The sequence below is a fragment of the Typopeltis vanoorti genome, chromosome 1 (genome assembly GCF_054136105.1).
Source record: "Typopeltis vanoorti isolate ZY-2024b chromosome 1, IOZ_Tvanoo_1.0, whole genome shotgun sequence".
Taxonomy (NCBI): Eukaryota; Metazoa; Arthropoda; class Arachnida; order Uropygi; family Thelyphonidae; genus Typopeltis; species Typopeltis vanoorti.
Genome location: NC_143549.1, coordinates 109,754,037 through 109,773,573, shown reverse-complemented (window position 1 = coordinate 109,773,573; position 19,537 = coordinate 109,754,037). Strand labels below are relative to the sequence as shown.

Sequence of the window (19,537 nt, the reverse complement as noted above, 5' to 3'; positions counted from 1 at the left end):
GTGACACTCTCTGTCTCTGTCTGTCTCCACCACTCTATCTACCAATGCCATCTATCGCCCACCACTACTAGTATTTTCACAGACAATCCCAAACATCCATGCCCACGGTGGGATTCAAACCCGCAGCCTTATGTCTAGAGAGCGAATATGCTAACCACTTGGCAAATCAGACCAGCTTATAGTGGACAATCTGCTGTAGCAAACTTTTTATAGAAGAGAAATATGCCTTAGGGGCTTTAGTTGGTTCATTATAGTGAGATTAAACTATGCCACCACCAAATATTTGTATATTCATATACAGTAATACTTTGCACAGCATGGTTCAAAACCATGCTGTGCAAAGCTTTTGCTATAACAGCTATAACACAGCTTTTGCTATAACATGACTTATAATTATTTGCCATTTAAAAAAAATTTTAACAGTAGTATGATACTGTACTACATTATTCAGATTCCAACTCTACTAAAACAGTACTGTAATGATTTAGCACACCACAATAACACCTGTATCGATGCACACCCCACTATTATTTGAGCTTTGGCCAAGCAAACTCATGGTAATCAATCTACAATTATTTTATTTTTATTAATTACATTCAAGTATCCTTTTAAATGCAATTATGATTGCAATGAATGTTTGCCAAATGAAATGCAACGTAGTTTATGAAACCTAACAAAGGTAAATGGTTAACACTAGAACAAAAATTTAAATTTATATAGCATTATGAAGAAGGAGCATCATATGTTAAAATAGAAAGTGACAAAAGAATGAATGCATCATCAGTACAGAGGCTAATTAACAAGTATAAATAAATTAATATTAATAAAAAAATATAATAATAATAATGATAAAACAGCCAAAAACCATTACAGGAATAACTGTGCTATCTTCCAATGTAAAACCTTGTAATAGTTTATCCTTTCTATTCTTGAGAGACACTTATGACATTAAATTAAGAATTATAAACACATTAACACAAGAATATTTTAGTGTTTACCAAATATTTCAGTCTGAAACTAACAGACTATCCTCAGTGGCTTGATAGGAACAGTTTTACAAGGTGGAATACAAACAATTGATCATTCAAAAGTAGAACGCGCCACGTGATGTTACATTGCTACACATTAAAGAGAGGTATTTCATCAGAGTGGCGAATAAATTATAGGTATTAATTCATAACTTCATATAACAATCTTAATTTAGAAATTCAATTAAAGATAACAGTAGACTAATGTAAGAATTAAAGGTCTCAATTAAAAAAAAAAAACACTTTTAGTGTGTTCTCCAGATTAAACTTTCCCATATTTTTGACAAGGATATACATTTATTTTGATTCAAGTTAGGGCGTGAAGTAAGGTCTCAGCACTCTTTTTGAATAGGCATTCGAATTTATAGCAACATCTGTGTAGAAGGCAAGTCTTTGATCAGAGAATGTTGTAGCTTGTCTCTATCCTGTGCTGTGCCAATCCAGACTTATCGGATTTGTTGTGAAGAATGTATGATTGATGTTCTTGTATTCTTTTTTCTATAAAGTGTCCTGTTTGTCCAAAGTACAACAGATTGCAGTTACAAGGAACTTGATATACACCAGGCAGAGACATAGTTCAGCGTTTATCTTTAGAAGAGGGGAAAGGGGAAATAGGTGGATATTTTGTTAATAGGAATATAAGTGGCTGTTAAATCATATTTCTTCAGAATTCTTGAAATTGGTTCTGAAATCCAGGAAATATATGGAATTGAAACTCTACGTATTGATATTCTTTGTTGTTCTGGACTGGATTGTAAGAATCGAACAGATGTTGTGTCGTTTTTTTTGGAGAAGCCATTTAATTTCATGTGATGTTTGATAGTTGAAAGTTCTTTCTGTAATTCATGAGGAGTTGAGCAATTAGTTCTAGCTCTTTGAATTAAACATGTTATTATTCCTGTTTTTTGATAAGGATGATGGGCAGATTGTTTGAGAATGTATTGAAATCAAGAGCATTGAAATTGACATGGTTATCTGAACCCCCATTGGAAGATGGCTTGGAGATCAGAATTGAGAGCAGTGGTGGTTGATGTTCTGTAGGTTGAGGTGAGTTGTGGAGTAAGGTTTATTATAAGAAAGGGAGGAGTGCAAAGTGCTGTCATCTGCAAAACTGTGTATTGGGTTGGAGGTAAGCAAAAGTATATAGTCAGAAGAGGGTTGGTGAAACTTACAAAAAAGCCAATAAATATAGCAAATCTCTGTTATTATTAAAAAATAAATCTCTAGTATTATATAAGTAAAGTGGGTAATAAATCCAGCATTATTTCAAAGCCGAAAATGTAGAAACTATGAAAGTTTCATAAAGTAAGTTGACCAGAGAGCTTACAGGAATACACTCCCTGGCATTCATGAGTTACCTCAGCACAGACTAATGGAAGACATAGATGCTTCCCAAGCATCTATATATTCACCTTTTATTAGTCCATTTTGATAAGGTTTCACTGGCCTGACAGCTGTTTAGAACTTATGGTTCTCCTCAGAGACCAGGCAGAAACCTCAAGAGTGTAAAAACTCTCATTCAGTACTAAGGAACTTGAAATGTCAGTGAAGAGTCTTACTGAACAACCTTCTTTATGAATTTTTGGTAGACCATATGAACAATGGTATGGTAGACAGTTTGCCTTGGTCATCTGTGCAGGAGTTGAATTAGAAGAGTGACTGTGAGGACAGGTTTATCCCAAGGACACTCTTTGAATTCAACTCCTACACAGATGAAGGCAAAACTGCCTACCACCAGAAACACAGCACCATAGACCTGTGGTCTTTTGAAAAAAAAAAAAAAATAAATAAATAAAGGAAGAAAAAGAATATTAAACAACTTAAATGCAAAAATCTTCTGTTCAAATGCTATGTCCTATATCATCCCTACAAGCTTTTTATACTCATGTGGCACTTAGTCTAATATGTGGAAACAAACATGTATCCAGCCTATTTAATAATAAAAAAAGAGGGGGGGGGAGTAAGTCAAGTACGCACCTCAATTTTCTCCAATAAAATAATGGAGAAGATTATACCTAGAAAACCACCAGCTAATCAGATCCCAGGAATGATATCGCCATTCTAGAACCACAGCAGCTACATCATCCACTACTGGACATGTGCCACAAAGGTTTGGAAAAACATGTAAATTTCCAGAGCATCTGTCTGGCATCGTGATCTACTCAATTAGAGAGAGAGAAAGAATGCTTCTACCTAATTGAGTAGATCAAGATGCCAGACAGATGCTCTGGAAATTTACATGCTTTTAGAGAGAGAAAGAGAAGCATTCTTTCTCTCTCTCTATCTGATCCTTCACTGTGTGACAAGGTGAATGGCTCCCTCTCTTCAGACTTCTCTGCCAATGAAGGAGCGTCCCCCAAGACTGTTATATCACCTACCTTCTTCCTCTTATACATAAATGACCTGTTCTTAATCACTAATAATCCTATCCACAGTTTGCTGTATTTCATTCATCCTATACATTTACCATGTAGAGCTCAAAATTCCAAACTGCAACGAGGCTAGAATAACTTGGTCATGTTCAATGCTACCAAATTGTGGTTTTTTCGTTGTAAAAGGGATCTCAGTTCACCTATCTTAATCCTCAGTCCTCAGCAATAGATAAAATCACTAGACAGGATCAGATCCCCTCCCCACCTTGAGCTAACATTTATTTCCAGTCATTCCTGGCATAACAAGTGGGAGGAGGGAAAGGTCAGCTCTGTGTCATATCTACAGGTACTTCCATGAACAATGCTCCACTGATTGAACTAGCATTCATCATTTCTCTATTATCTGCTGAGCATATTAAAACACTGGCAGCAGCTGTCCAACAACAAGCACACTGCACTACCTCTCTTCCTCTTTATTCCATCTACCTCTGTTCTCTGGAATAGCCTTCCTCATGAAGTATTTCCCAACATTTACAATTCCTCAAGATTTCCCAATTCCTCAAGAAAAATTCAACAGATTTCCTCTTTTTCATTCCATACCTGAACTCTACATGTGACACTGATGCAATATAGATTCTTCTACCTGTATGAGTTATATATAAAAAAACAAACTATTATTCACTGCATTTTCAAAAAAACTTTCAAATGATAAAAATATTTAAATGACAAAATGTTTCCTTTGGTAATAACGGTTCTAAAAAAAACATAACCCGCATCTATGAAATCACAGTTCGTTAATTAGATGAACAGCAGTGCACCTTCAGTAAAACAAGCAAGAGGAATTCCCTACAAGAAAAAGATATTTTACTGGATGAAGTTCTCCAAGTCATCTTTGTAGAGTGATCTGGAATCAGAGACACTGTTTATTTTAAGAAATAAAGACAGGAAACTTTCTTGCTCTTTTGATGTTGCAAGCGTGACAAAAAGTGAAAAAAAATTGGAAGCCTGATGTGGAGGAAATAGGTGAAGAGAGATCAGAGTTAGTTACTCATCCTCTCAAAGAAAGAATCACTTTTCACCTGTTTCAAATTGTCTTCAAGTTGTGCATTTCAAAATTTGACAACATTTAAATGGGACCCATTTAATTATAGTGTTTTTCACAGTTGATAACATGTTAAATCACTGTGTGATATCAGTCATATGTTCACCTCTTTCAGCTTGTTCAATATTTTATATAAGATCAGATCAAAGTTTTGTAAACTTTCTAAGTTTTGCTTTGTTTGAAACAGACTCCCTAGTTTCAACTTTATTATTATTATTATTTTTTTTTGATGTATCATAACTAGATACAGTTCGAGTGCAATTTCCTTACCTGAAGGTGTGATGCACAATGTGACCACAGAATTTCATTTACTTCTCACATATCATTTCTGCAGACACATTCTACAGATCTTTTCATCTTCAGTAAACAACTTCAGGAGTTTCTTTTCAAGAAGAAATTAAACTCCCTCCTTAAAATTTATGGAGCTTGCTAATTATATCTTTCACAGTTGATGTGAAGCAAGCCTGTTTGTCATTTATGAGTGCTTCCTCTTGATTGAGTGCATGATGTGCAACACATGACCACAGAATATTTTATTCCACCTCTTTTTCTCTTTTGGCACTATGCAAACAATGGCTTGGGTAGTGGCAAAAGGGTAATTATGTTTCATGAGACCAGATGAAAAAATCTCCAGATTTGTTCTTTCTCTATGACCAACGGAAAATAAAAAGAAATTGCTAATATATAAATAAGCAAAAAGTGGGTCAAAATTTGATGTTTCTCTTAAATATTTATTTTGTGGGAAGACATCTTGGGTGTTCAATGCTTTGATCTACTCCTGAGAATATTGTTGTGACAACAAGCATTATCAAATTTCACTCACCTGAACTGAGAAAACCATAATCTGCATGTTAAGGCTTAAGCTCTTGGGGAAACTCATGTTAGAGACTTAATGGAGTAAAACACTGAGAAAGGATTAAAAATATTAATTCTTCCAATATTTCACTTAGTTCTGTGTTGCCTTTGTCTCAGTGACTGAGAAGAAATATTAAAAGAATTAAATCCTATTTTTAATCCTTTCTCAGAGATGTTTTACTTCATCAAGTCTCTAACATGAACCAAAAAAAAAAAAAAAAAATGCACACCTCAAAAAAAATCACAGTAAAGTAATACGTATTTGTGCATAACGAAGATGCCAACAGAGGGATCATATTATGCAGACATCCACTGCATTATATATATTTTTAAAAAATAACAAAATTCCAGCTATGCATAATAAATTTTAATTATTCACCTGACAATATGCATGATTTCCTAAAGCTTTATGGGCTTCATCAACCACAAGACATTTTATCTGGAGTGAAGGACAATTACACCTACTTAGATCATTGGCCATCACCTGTGGAGTAAGAAAGAACACTCTTTTCTGTTTCCAGAATTTCTTTCGGTCATCAGGAAGCATGGAGCCTTTTGAAAAATAGTGAAATTAGGTTAAATTTTTTTTTTTTTTTTTTTTAAATATTCAACTGAATTATAGATCATAAATCTATTTTTCCTTTACTGAATATTAGTATCATTTTTAATAAGATAAAATTATAGGATGATTTTAGATCTTATTTCCCTAATCTATAATGCTGATTCTAAATAATGACTCAGTGATAACCAAAACTAAACTGTATTATGAAAATATAACCAAGCAAAGGTCTTTGGGAAAGTAAAATAAAATTATAAAAAATAATTACAGATTATATGTAAAGAGAGATTCAACATGAGATAAAAAAATCTCTACAGCATGATTTAGTGTGCAATGATTCTCTCAAGAAATAGAAGCATGAAGGAATCTAAACCAGCTTGCTGAGAAATTATCAGAAGTGATAACTAGTAAAGAAGTGGATTTTACACGTGGTCTTGTTATTACAGTGCTTCTGTAAGGCTGGCAATATTTTTTTTCTGATTTATTAAGTTTTCATAAATTAATCAGTGTGTTTTTAGTATATTATTGTAGTTTTAGTGTATTATATTTAATGCATTTGGTAATATAATTTTAGATATATTATTAAACTTTGATCATTTTAGAAATAGTGCCTAAAACCCATAAAAACATAGATGCCAGTGATGGAAACCTTTGTCCAGCTGAGCAGAATCATTGCAGCATCATGGAAAATTTAAGTGGGGATAACTTAACATATGAAATATCACAATTAAGACAAATTATTAGACAATCGACGAGAGAATTAGAAAAAGTAAAGAAATCTCAGACAGGATAAGAAAAATGAGTATAAAAAGAAGTAGCAGAAAAATATTGAGGTAGGTGTGATAGCAAAGAATCATAATAAGGTAAGTCAATTATAATATAAGAAAAAAAAAAGTAATATGGAATAGTTATTCAATCATGATATTTGCACTTGCAGATAGCATTACTTTGAGCTTCCTGGAGCAAAAATTAAAGATATAATAAATGTAACAGAGAAAGAGAAAAGTAAAGTAAAGAAGATGGTAGTGTTCGCTGGAGCTAATGATTTAAGTAGTAATATGAAAGAATTGTCAGAAGATACGAGAAAGAAGAGTGAGAGAGTAAAAATTGCTCTCTTATTAGCAAGATATGACAAAACTAAGTTAAAAAGGGGGAATGATATCATGTAGAAGAAATGGATGCTAATTTATAAGGATATGTGGAATGAGTCTGATGGTAGAAAAGACTTGCATAAAGAGGGACAGCCTGCACTTGAATAAATTTAGCATCAGGAGCCAGAAGAACTTATTACCTGGGTTGAGACCTAATGCAGAGAGTTGGAGAAACAAGATCATTCGTGGCAGAATGGTGATGCAAGTTCAGCTATAGTATGCAAACATGATAATGACATAAATGTCACTGAGCATAGTTATGAATCTGATGAAGGATGGAAATGTACACTTTGGATTCAGACTTTCTAAGTGTGTCTGTGGAAGGAAAAGAAAAAGTTGTCCAATCGGGGCCAAGCAGACTATAGATGAGTATATGAAAAAAAACCAGGCGGTAATTAGCTATGTCTATACACAAATGCCTGGACCATCAGAAACAAAGGGTACAGCTGAGTACTTCAGCTATTCACAAAAGTAACAGGTTTGTTACCTTTGTGAATATGTTTTGGCCTAAGATTATTTGCATTAATGAAACCTGGTTATCAAAGTCAGATGTAGTAACTGGACTCAATTTAAAGAGTAGTATAGTATTTTTAGAAATACTATATAGAAGAAAAGATTGAAGAGGAGGGTAAATTACTAATGATATCAGGCGATTTGTGTCCAGTAAGGGTAATAAACTCGTGAAAGCAATAACAGTAATAATGACCCATGCAGTAATAAGTTTGAAGCTATCTAGTGTGAAATGGAGACTAACAGGATAAAATACATGGTGAGAGTGTTGGTATAGACCTGGTGGTTCAGTTGCTAGAGATGAAAAGCATCACCAAATTACTCATGGGTACTAAGTGAGTGATCATTATGAGTGACTTAAATTATCCAAACACTGATTGAGCAGAAGATAAATTGCATGATAAGAATGAAGCAGAGGAATCTGAACTGCTTCAAGACAACTTTCTCAAGAAGCATGTGAAAGCAGGAACTCAAAGCCAAAGAGTGTTAGATTTGACAATAGCATCAGAAGATGTCTCAGTTAAGTAAATGTTTTGTCATGTGATGGCTATGGTGATCATGCCATACTATCCTGGGAAGCAGTAACTATATGACTGTTCCAATTAGGACAGGTTATATGCTGAATTCCAAAGCAGAAAATTATAACAAACTCAGGAGAACACTATCTTTAGTCCAATGGTATCAGTTGCTGAATGAGAAACATATCAATGATGAATGGAATCTTTGAAAAGGTGCTTAAATCTGAATGTGTTCCTAGGGTTTGAACAAATAGGACAGGAGTGAAATGGATGTGCAATCTGATTAAGGAAGAGATAAGAGATCCATAAGAAGATGATGTGGAAGGAAAATCATGAGAATGAGAGAAGCTATGAAATTTATAAAGTGCAGGCCAGAAAAGCTAAGTATTGTACAGAAAACTAAATTGGAGCATGAAAATGAAGTTGGCTGTGCAAGCTAAAGGCAACCCAAAAGAACTGGATGAAGATATATAGGTGCATAGAAAAAGTAAAGTTCAGTAACAAGGCCACATCAGATATCAGAATATATACTTAAGGAAACTTCAGCTAAATTGGCTTGCCCTTGATATGCTTAAGTTTTTTAAGAAGGACACGGCAGAATATATTCAAGGGTTTGCTGATGATGCAAATATAGGTAGGGCAATCAGGTATGCTGCTTACTTACAAAATGACTTCAATATGCTGGAATAGTGGGAAATAATAATGGCTGCCAATTCAATATTAGTAAGTGTAAAATTATACACTTTTGGAATGATAGGAGTTTCCAGTGGCATATTATACTGATGAAATTATTATTATTATTATTATTATTAAGAGAGCGCTCTAGGGAGTCAGAAACTCATTGAGGGAGGCCATACTACTCACACGAGCTGTCATACTTGTTCCTGAATTTAATAATGCTACTTGCATACACAACATCTGGCCTGGTTGGCCGAGTGGTTAGCATATCCGATCTCTAGCCAAAAGACTGCAGGTTCAAATCCTGTGCAACAGTATTCCATGCTGTATTCCATCAAAAGCCTTAGCAAAATGCAAAGGTATCATGGGTATCCATTTCCCTTGTCTAGTTCAATGGTAATATTATTATAGAATGTGAGCAATTTGCTAAAAGATTAACTTTCCTTAATAAACCCATGCTGTTCATTGCAAAGTAGAGAATCTCGGTCAACCCATTTCTGAATGCAAGCCCTGACCAATCTTTCCAAAATCTTCATTACCAATCCTGAGATACTGATTATTCAATAGTTTGATACACTGGTCTTTGCACCACCCTTGTGTAATGGGATTACCATACATTCTTTCCACTTTTGTGGAATCTTCCCTGTTCTGAGAGTCAAATTATATAGCCCGGTCAAGGGAATAGCCAGTTCAGCTGAACACTCTTTTAGCATCCGTGCTGATATCCCATCAATTCCTATTGCAGAATTCTTATTCAGTTTGTGCAACAGCTCTAATATATCCCCCTGATACTATTGAGTTTCTTCAACTAGTGAAGAGGTAGCAGTGAGTTCAATATGGCATATACCAGGTTGACAGCTTTTAGCAAAATGGCTACTCATTAGTTAAACAATCACTTTGGCATCAGTTGCATACCATCTACATTCAGTAGTTATTCTTTCAAATTCATTCTTTCTTTTACTTGCAGCATAATTATAGAATTCTTTTGCATTGTCTTTAACTTGCAGAGCAAGTTTTTTCTCATACTCAGACTTAGCTTTCCATACAACGCTTGTGACTCTTCTGGTCTACTTATTTTATTTAGCATATGATGTACAGTCTCAGGATATTACATATTACATAAAACAGCATAAAAACAATTGTAAAAATCATATTAAAGGGGGTACAATAGGTTGAAATGATTAAAAATTAGAGCTTAATCCTTAAATCCCAGATCCACTCTAGGGTCAGTTTAAAAAAGTCCTCTTTAGTGCTTGAGAATGAGCAGATAGGATGCTCAAGCATAATGTGATCGATAGTCTGAATCCCACTTCTGCATTCACAGTTTGGAGTATTGGACAGTTCAATTATGCAAGAGATGTTTACATTTCTCATGTCATGTCCTGTTCTGATCCGATTTAAAGTGATCCATACATGTCTAGGGAGATCGAAGCCCTCAAGATGAGATGTTGGGTTTGAATTGGGAATTTGAAGATTAGAGTTATGTTGAAGCCAATACTCTCCCCCTCCATGACTCGCACAGGTCGAAGTTCTGGTTGTTCATTTGTATATTACACTCCTCTAGGCAGGATGCCTGGATTTCAGTCTTTGTGAGGTATGGAAGGAAATGTCTTAATGGATAGGCAAGGAATTGTTTGCAGTTAATTGTGTCCATAATTTGCTTACGGCTTGGGTCCTACGAAGCAAGGGAGGGGCTATATTACTGAGAGTTGGGAGCCAGTAGGCAGGAGTGGATCTTAGGGCACCAGAGATTATCCTCAAAGTTTGATTCAGCTGGACATCAACTAAAGAAGCATGTGCACTACTCAACCACACAGGAGCACAATACTCTGCTGTAGAATAAACCAAAGACAGTGCAGTAGTGAGCAGTGTGTTGGCATCAGTACTCCAAGAAGTACCAGTAAGTTTATGCATTATATTATTGCAAGTTTTTGATTTTCCAGCGATATTTTCTAACTGATATTTATTGATAAATGTCAAACTTCTAGGGTAACTCCTAAGTATTGTGGATGATTATTAAATTTCACCAGTTTATTTCTGAAGTAAACTTTCGGGATATAGTTAGTCTGGATATTACTTAAATGAAATGATGCAGCTTCAGTTTTATTCAGATTGGGTTGGAATCACCATTGTCTAAAATAAATATCAAGTACAGCCAAATCTTCACTTAAGATGTTTTTAGCTTTTTGGAATGTAGAATTGCAATGGCGATATCATCAGCATACATGAATCTACTTGATGTTGTCACTGGGATATCACTAATACATAAGTTAAAAAGCAACATAACAAGAAATGACACCTGAGGTAGGCCATTTTTAATCTTAAATTTACTTTTGGATTCATTGAGAGATACTTGTATCCATCTGTCTGCCAATATTTGATTAAGTAGGTTAGCTGGTTTTGGTGATGGGATAGTTTCTAAGAATTTTAAAATGAGACCCTCTCTCCACACTGTGTCATACACAGAGAGAGGTCCACGAATACCACTATTGTTTTCAATTGTTTTTCAAATCCATTCTCTATAAAAGTTGTCAAGGCCAATACTTGATCACAACAGTTTCTGCCAGGTTTGAAGCAGCCTGTTCCTGAGGAGTTCTATTATGTATACTTGGAGAAATTCTGTTGTATATCATTCTTTCCAGAAGTTTCAGACAGATGCTTAGTAAGGCGATAGGTTGGTAGTTGGAAGCAATCATGGGCTGTTTGCCAGGTTTTAAGATGGCAATGATTTTAGATCTTAAAAATTGATGGGAGCATGCAGAGTCCAGAATATCATTATACATAGCAGTAAGCCATTTAATAGTTTTTGGACCGTAGTCCTTGATGAATTCAGGATAGATGTTATCGAGTCCAGCTGTCTTCCCAGTCCTCAATGAATTGACTGCTTGGGTAAGTTCCTGGGAAGTGAAAGCCTGAGATAGTAATGATGGTCGGAAATCTGTTTTAAGATTTTTTAGTTTCGTTTCACCTCTCTCGTAGCTACTTTATCCTGAGGATATTTAGTCATTGAAACTATATGCTTTGTAACGTATTTTGGATATATGGCAAGCAGTTTACCACAAGTCCTTGTGTTTGGATCAAGCTTCCTAATCAGGGGCCAAGCTTTTCGGCTGGAATGAGTAAAATTGAAATTGTTCATTGTCTTAATCCATTTGTCTTTTCTAGCATTGTCGAGAGACTTCAGTAGCTCAGTGGCTACTGTAGGGTTATTATTAGTAAAGAATTCTTTATACAGCTTTCACCCTCACTATTCCGACCAGGGATATCTCTCCTAAAACCTCTTGAAATGGTTCGTTTGGCTGCACCAGTAATAATGTCAACAAATCTATTATAGTTGTTTACAGTAGGCTTTATAAATCTTATAACAGAATCAACCTGTTTCTTAAAAGATTCCCAATCAGCTTTGAGAAAGTTCCTCCTAGGTTTTAATACTGTTCTTATAATTGGAATATTTAGGCCTACTTTAGGCCTACTCAGTAGCTCAGTGGCTACTGTAGGGTTATTATTAGTAAAGAATTCTTTATACAGCTTTCACTCTCACTATTCCGACCAGGGATATCTCTCCTAAAACCTCTTGAAATGGTTCGTTTGGCTGCACCAGTAATAATGCCAACAAATCTATTATGGTTGTTTACAGTAGGCTTTATAAATCTTATAACAGAATCAACCTGTTTCTTAAAAGATTCCCAATCAGCTTTGAGAAAGTTCCTCCTAGGTTTTAATACTGTTCTTATAATTGGAATATTTAGGCCTACTTTATAAAGTAGGCCTTAATAGTTTTTGGACTGCAGTCCTTGATGAATTCAGGATAGATGTTATTGAGTTCTAGCCATCTTCCCAGTCCTCAATAAATTAACTGCCTGGATTATAGGTCGATGTTGGCTATTTGGAAAATTGTCTAGTACTTTCCTAGAGGTGGGGATGTGGTCACCATTATTGTCCACAGTACAGAAACACAGATCAGTTATATTCTCTTTCCCATCTGGACGAGTGAAAGCTCGGTTTATCTTTGGCATCAAAGATTAGATAGAGGTTCTGATTTTCCATCCAGTTCACTAATAATGTGCCATTTAAGTCATCCTCTCTATAGTCCCAAAGGGAGTGATGACTATTAAAATCTTCCAGGATTATGATTGGATATTGTTGTTGCTGGGACAGTATTTGATCAGTCCATTTAACTACAGGAGGTTTATATGCATTGATTATAGTATAATCAGATATTATAATGGATAATGGATACACTATATAAGTCCTTGCTGATGCTTGGTTCACAAATCTTATAATTTGAAATGGTTTATGCTATTAATCACATTATATCAATGTATTTTCCCTCTCGTTAATAAGTCTGGCCTGCTGCTTATAACCATCATAACTGACATTATCCTTATTCACACGATATTCCTTCCACATCATCTTTTTCTTATGAATCTCTTGCTTAATTAGATTACACATCCATTTCACTGCTACTCTATTTTTTGAACTCTAGGGACACATTCTGATGCATTTAAGTATTTTTTAAACACTTCCCATGCACTGCCAATATTTTTCCTTCCCATCTAATAACTGATACCAAGTATACCCCTCAGGTGGTTATAATTTCCTGCTTTGTAGTTCAGCATATAACCTTTTCTGAATGGAACATTCATAAACTTAGCCACTTCCCACATGAGTACAGAATGATCAGTCACCAACTGGAGGCAGAATAGCTTTAACTGGAAACCCCCCCCCCCTCTGAAATGATAATCAAATCTAACACTCTTTTTACCTCAAGTTCCTTCTGTCACATGCTGCTTGAAGTGTCTCACAACAGCTCAATAAATTCAGTTTCATTCTTCTCATGCAATTTCATAGCTACACAATCAATGTTAGGATAATTAATGTCCCCCATTATGATTACTCTTTTTGCACTCATCATCTTTATTTGTTGATGTATTTCTTTGTCACTAGCAACCAATCCACCAGATCTGTAACAACACCCCACTGTTTATTTAGTCTTGTTAGACTCCACTTCACACCAGATGGCTTCAAACTCACTGCCACATGAAAAATTGTTATTAGTATTGCAGTCATAGGTTTCAACTCTAACTGGATTTAAGAAATCTGATATTAGCAGCACACCCCATCCTCTTCTATCCTGTCTATTCATCCTAAATATACTGTGCCCTTTACACTTGATACCAGTTAGTACACCTGCTTCAGATAGCCAAGTCTCACTAATGCCTACAACATGAGGTCCCAAAATATTAACCAATGGAACAAACTTTACTTATGCTTCAAGATACTGATGAGGCTATGGGCCTTGGAATTATGGCGGATAGGAAACTGAAGTTCAAAGGTCACATTGCAAAAATTGCAAATACAACTCAGAGGATAATTGCAATGTTTAAATGGACATTGACGTGCAAGGATAAGAAAGTCATTTTGCCTCTTTAAAAGGTTGATACGACCGCATCTGGACTACTGTACACAAATTTGGTCTCCTATGTTCAGAGAGGATAAAGAGGGTATCATGATTATAAATTACAAGGACAGATTAAGAGTATGTGAACAGCATGCAGTAAACAGTAGAAAGAAGGTTATTATAATTACAGCTATTATAGCCTGTTTTTGTTTAGGAGTGGCCCTTATTTTAAACACATTGGCTATTATTACTCAAAAAAAGGGGTATATATATATATATATTTTTTTTTTTTTGAGTAATAATAGCCAATGTATTTAAAATAAGGGACACTCCTAAACAAAAACAGGCTATAATAACCATAATTATAATAATAGTGTTTAAGAGGAGTAGCATGGGAATTTTCCCAGAAACTATACCTAATAGAAAGAAGGTTGATATAGAGGTCTATAAACTTCTGAAAGAGTGTTATAGGTTATCAACTGATGAAATTTTTCATCATATGCAAAGTTGGAAGAGGACAATGGGCATCCATGGAAGCGAAGTTTGTGTGTGGTTAAGAAAGGGTGAAAGCTAGATTTTTCTCTCACAGAGCAGAGTGAGTTGAACAGTTTGTCTGTTGAAGTAGCATGTGTATCCAAGTGTTAATGGGCTTAAGAGAAGGTATGACAACACTTGTGTAGGTGATGTATGGCCATCCTCAATGAATCTTTGACTACATGGAGTTCATCATCAATTTCCTGATATGTATCCTCAAGGGGTGTTCATATACTACGACAGCACTACATGATTAAGTTTACGTTATCATTAATCTCCAATAAGCAATTTCCCTCCAAATTAATCCATTACTTGTCAGGACTCCAATACTGTCATATCTAACTCATTCTTCTTAAGCACTTCTGATGATCAATCTATCTAGATCAGTGGTTGCCAAAGTGATCGATATAACATTGTTAGGGGTCGATAGAAAAATATACGACATCATTATAGAGGTAATATTTAATTTGGTTAACTTGGATTACCTCCATCCTGAATGACAAAGCAATTAAGAGTGAATAGTGGGAACAGTGACATGAATAGGACCTGTAAGATGGAGCAAGGTCATGAAAATAGTTAGAGGCCAATCAAGTAGGCCAAAATGACATTTATCCCAATAAACGGATGCTTGTGGTTCCTGCCTGGCCAGCACGGTGGGAGCGAGATTGCAACACCTGCGCAGTTCTTATTTACTTACACGTATTCAATCCTAGTCTCATTTTTGCGCATCGACATACAAGTGAGCATTAATGTTCTAAAATTCATCAACATACATATTATAATTCAATCGTTATTCATTCACCAACTAAACTTCTCTATGTTGAAGAGTTGAGTAGGACTGGTAGTAATACCAGTAGTTTATTAATATCACTAGTAATACCAGTGATAGTAATAGTAGTAGTAATAGTAATATAATAATATATACTATATTATACATACAATAAACACTGTAACTATAAAATAAACAATCTAAAAATTCACATAAGCGTCTTTTTTTTTGCTTGTCCTATTATAATTACATAATAATAAAATAGAGGGGGGCGATAAAAAGTCAAGAAACTCTTGAAGGGGGGGGGGGGGAGATCGATGGTCAAAGAAGTTTGGCGACCCCCGATCTATATCTTTTTCCTGCCATCTTGAAATCAAACACCTGCTTCACTAACCTTTTCTCTCCCATTCTGTTTAAGTAGCCATACCATCTTAGATTAGCTCTGCTCACACATTCTTCAATGCTAACAATGTCAAGTTCCATCCTACTATCTTCATATTTAGTATGATTCTGCAACTGATCTGTTCACTTCTCTCATTTTTCTCGCACATATCTGCAGTCATTAGTCTTTGATCGAGGGCTTTGTTTCTAACAAAACTCTCAGATCCATAACTTAAAACTGGTGTGAACACTGTCATTTATATCACTAATTTGATGTCTGGGCTAATTTCTCTCTTATTCCATATAAATTTATTCAGTTGACTTCCTACCATACCAGCTTTGCTAAGTCTGTTGTCTATTTCCAAATTTAATTTACCATTTTCACTAAAAATTATGCCTAAATAGATTATTATTATTACATGACACCTCCAGGGAGTCCATGGACTCATCTAGGGAGGGCACTTGTTCTACAAGTCTCTGTCTCCATCACCAACTCCATCTACAACATCTACACCAATGCCATCTATCACTGACCACCACTAGTATTTTCACAGAAAATTACAAACATCCATGCTCACGGCGGGATTTGAACCCACAGCCTTTTGACTGGAGAGCAGATACACTAAACACTCAGCCAGCCAGGCTGGCAAATGAAATATTTTATCTGTTATACAGGTTCTCCATTGAGAATGCACCTGAAATTTTCTATATGCATGCCTATTTTCATAGTTTTGGTCTTTTAATTGCTGAATTTCATGCCAATTTGTTAGAGTTGTCATGCAAATTTAGTTAGAGAACTCTGGCAACTAACAATGTGTTTAGGAGTACATCATTTGCATAAAGGGTTATGTTTGATATCTCCAATTCTAACATCAGGTTTAATGCCACTTTCTTGCATAATGTGATCTATATATAGATCAATAAGAGCAGAGATAATGTGCATCTTTGTTTTATCCTGATTTTACAAACGATCTTCCTGTATTTCCTCCAATTCTAACTGCTGACTTCTTTTAAGTTTCAGCTTGTGTCTCCAATACTTCATTGCAAGCAGTCTATCCTTGGTCAACCAACTATTCTTTTTTTGTATTAGGTTTGCAGTCTCTTGCTAGTTAAATTATTCTTTTTTGGGTCCATCCTATTAATATGCTTATTCCATTCCAATCTTGCTTTTATCTATGCATTTATTGGTTGTAGTTGACATTCTTCATAAATCTTTTAATTTTTTTTCTATCGAATTTTGTTAACTATTTTTCTTATCATTTTCAAACCACGTTGTATTTATCTCTTGTATTTTTCATGTTTCTCATGAATATGTCAATATTGGTCAGACTAGACATCTGTATATTCTTATTTTTGTTTCTTTTGTTAGATCTTTATTTTTCCAATAGTTGAATTTAGACATCCTGATATTTTAATGGTCTCAAGACTGTTCTTTTACTTCATTCTGTTATATTTTCACTGCTCACAGTCATTCCTAGTTATTTAAATTTCATTACTTGTTCCAGTATTTTTCCATCTGATTGGTTCTTTTGCAATTACCATTATTTTGGATTCCTCTGGTGATATTTGCATGTTAAAACTGCAGCATATCTGTTGGAGTCTGAATACTTGCTTTTGGAGATCAGCTTCATTTTCTGCAAGTGATGCTACATCATCTAGATATCCAACTAAACTTAAATTTCCTTTAATTTTTAAATTTCCATTTAATTTGTTTCTTAAATTCTATTATTTCATCTATGATTATGTTAAATAAACATGGACTTAAGAATCACCTAATCTGATGCCTTTTCTTATAGGCAGTGGTGCACTCAGAGGGGGAGGGGGCAAGGTGCTCTGGCAATCCCCCTAAAGAAAAAGGAAAAAAAAAAAAAAAAAAGAAAATTTTCCAAAAATCTTTTCCTAATTAAAAAAATTTTTTTTTTAATTTATTGGAAGTTTTTTTTTTTTTTTTTTTAGCATTACTTCAAACCTCGGTATCACCTCTGGGTCTGACTCCCACTGAAGAGACCTCAATAAAGGTCGAAACCAGTCTGGGAAGTGACCCTTCCCATAATGCATAACATTATACATGTCTGCAAGGAGATGTGCTTTGCATTATGGGATACTAAGGAAAGTGATGAGAACTTAGTCCCCCTTTGCCACGAGTTGCCCCAGTCCTGAAGATACTTCAGGTGCAAACTTTGTTTGCTTACACTTGGATCAAGGATTAAACTAAATATATAATTTTAAAATTTATGTTATTATTATTATTATCTGAGACATCCAGGGAGTCAAGGACTTATCGAGGGAGGCTGTAAATTACCCAACCCAGCTATCATACCTTCCCTTAAATTCATTTACACTAGATGCACTCACTACCCCTAAGGACAAATTATTCCACTCACTCACTCACTGCTCTCTGAGAGAAAAACCTAGCTGTTAACCCTTTCTTGGCTGAGAACAACCTTAACTTCCATGGATGCCCCCATGTTCTATCCCCACCTTCCATATAACGAAAAATTTCATCATTTGAATTGCTATAACACCCATTCAAAAGTTTATAGACCTCTATCATATCACTCCTCTTTCTCCTGTTAACCAGTCTGTAATCTACATACTCGCAATCTGTCCTCATAACCTAAATCCCATAATCCGAATATAATCTTTGTAACTCTTCTTTGCACCCTTTCCACAGCTTCTTTATCCCCTTGAAACCAGAGAGACCAAATCTGCGCACAGTAATCCAAGTGTGGTCTTATCAAAGCCTTATAAAGAGGCAATATTACTTCCTTATCCTTAGATGTCAAGGTTCACTTCAGCATAGAAATTATCCTCTGAGTTGTATTTGCAACTTTTGCTATGTGACCTTTGAACTTTAAATTCTTATCCACCAATACACCAAGATCCATTGCCTCTTCAGCTTCTTGTAGCATAACCCCCCCCCCCTAATATAATATGCCGCTGGATCTCTAATCACACGAAAGTGCATAATTTTACACTTACTAACATTAAACTGAGAGCCATTTTCATTTGCCCAGATTTCCAGTCTATTCAAATCATTTTGTAATTGCTGAATATCAGTAGCATCCCTGATTGCCCTGCCTATCTTTGCATCATCAGCAAACAATTGCAAATCTGATGATAGACCCTGCTTGAAGTCATTAATGTATAGATTGAACAATAATGGCCCAAGGACTGAACTCTGAAGTACACCACTGGTTACCTTAAATCTGGTAGATTCACACCCACTCCATACCACTTTTTGATATCTGTCTGTTAACCATCCCCTGATCCAAGTCAATAGATTATATTCCAATCCCATATTCTCCAGTTTACGCAACAGCCTATCGAGTGGTATTCTATCAAAGTTTTCTAAGGCAAATTTTCAAATGCCTTAGAAAAATCCAACATTATCATAGTGTATCCATTTCCTTTATCCAACTTGGCCGTAACATTGTTATAAAATATGAGCAAATTGCTAAAACATGACCTACCTTTAGTAAACCCATGCTGTTCCCTGCAGAGTATAGAATGATTGTCTACCCCATTTCTGTATGAGAGTTCTTACTAACTTCTCTAAAATCTTCACTATCACACCAGTAATACTAATAGGTTGGTAGTTAGACACATCAGGTTTTGCACCACCCTTGTGTGACGGAACTATATTACATTCCTTCCATTCCTGTGGTATCATTCCTGA

The 19,537-nt window shown here is 35.2% G+C and overlaps 1 protein-coding gene across 1 annotated transcript in view; it reads right to left on the bottom strand.

The window, feature by feature from the left end:
* Fancm (FA complementation group M) overlaps positions 1-17,699 on the bottom strand; it is a 389,753-nt gene extending 372,054 nt beyond the window's left edge. The window contains exons 1-2 of the mRNA XM_090395633.1: positions 17,631-17,699; positions 5,737-5,909 (exon numbers count right to left, since the gene is read on the bottom strand). Coding sequence (XP_090251759.1) covers positions 5,737-5,904 — 168 coding nt within the window. The 5' untranslated portion in view covers positions 5,905-5,909; positions 17,631-17,699. The remainder of the gene's footprint in view (positions 1-5,736; positions 5,910-17,630) is intronic.
* Positions 17,700-19,537: the final 1,838 nt, after the last annotated feature.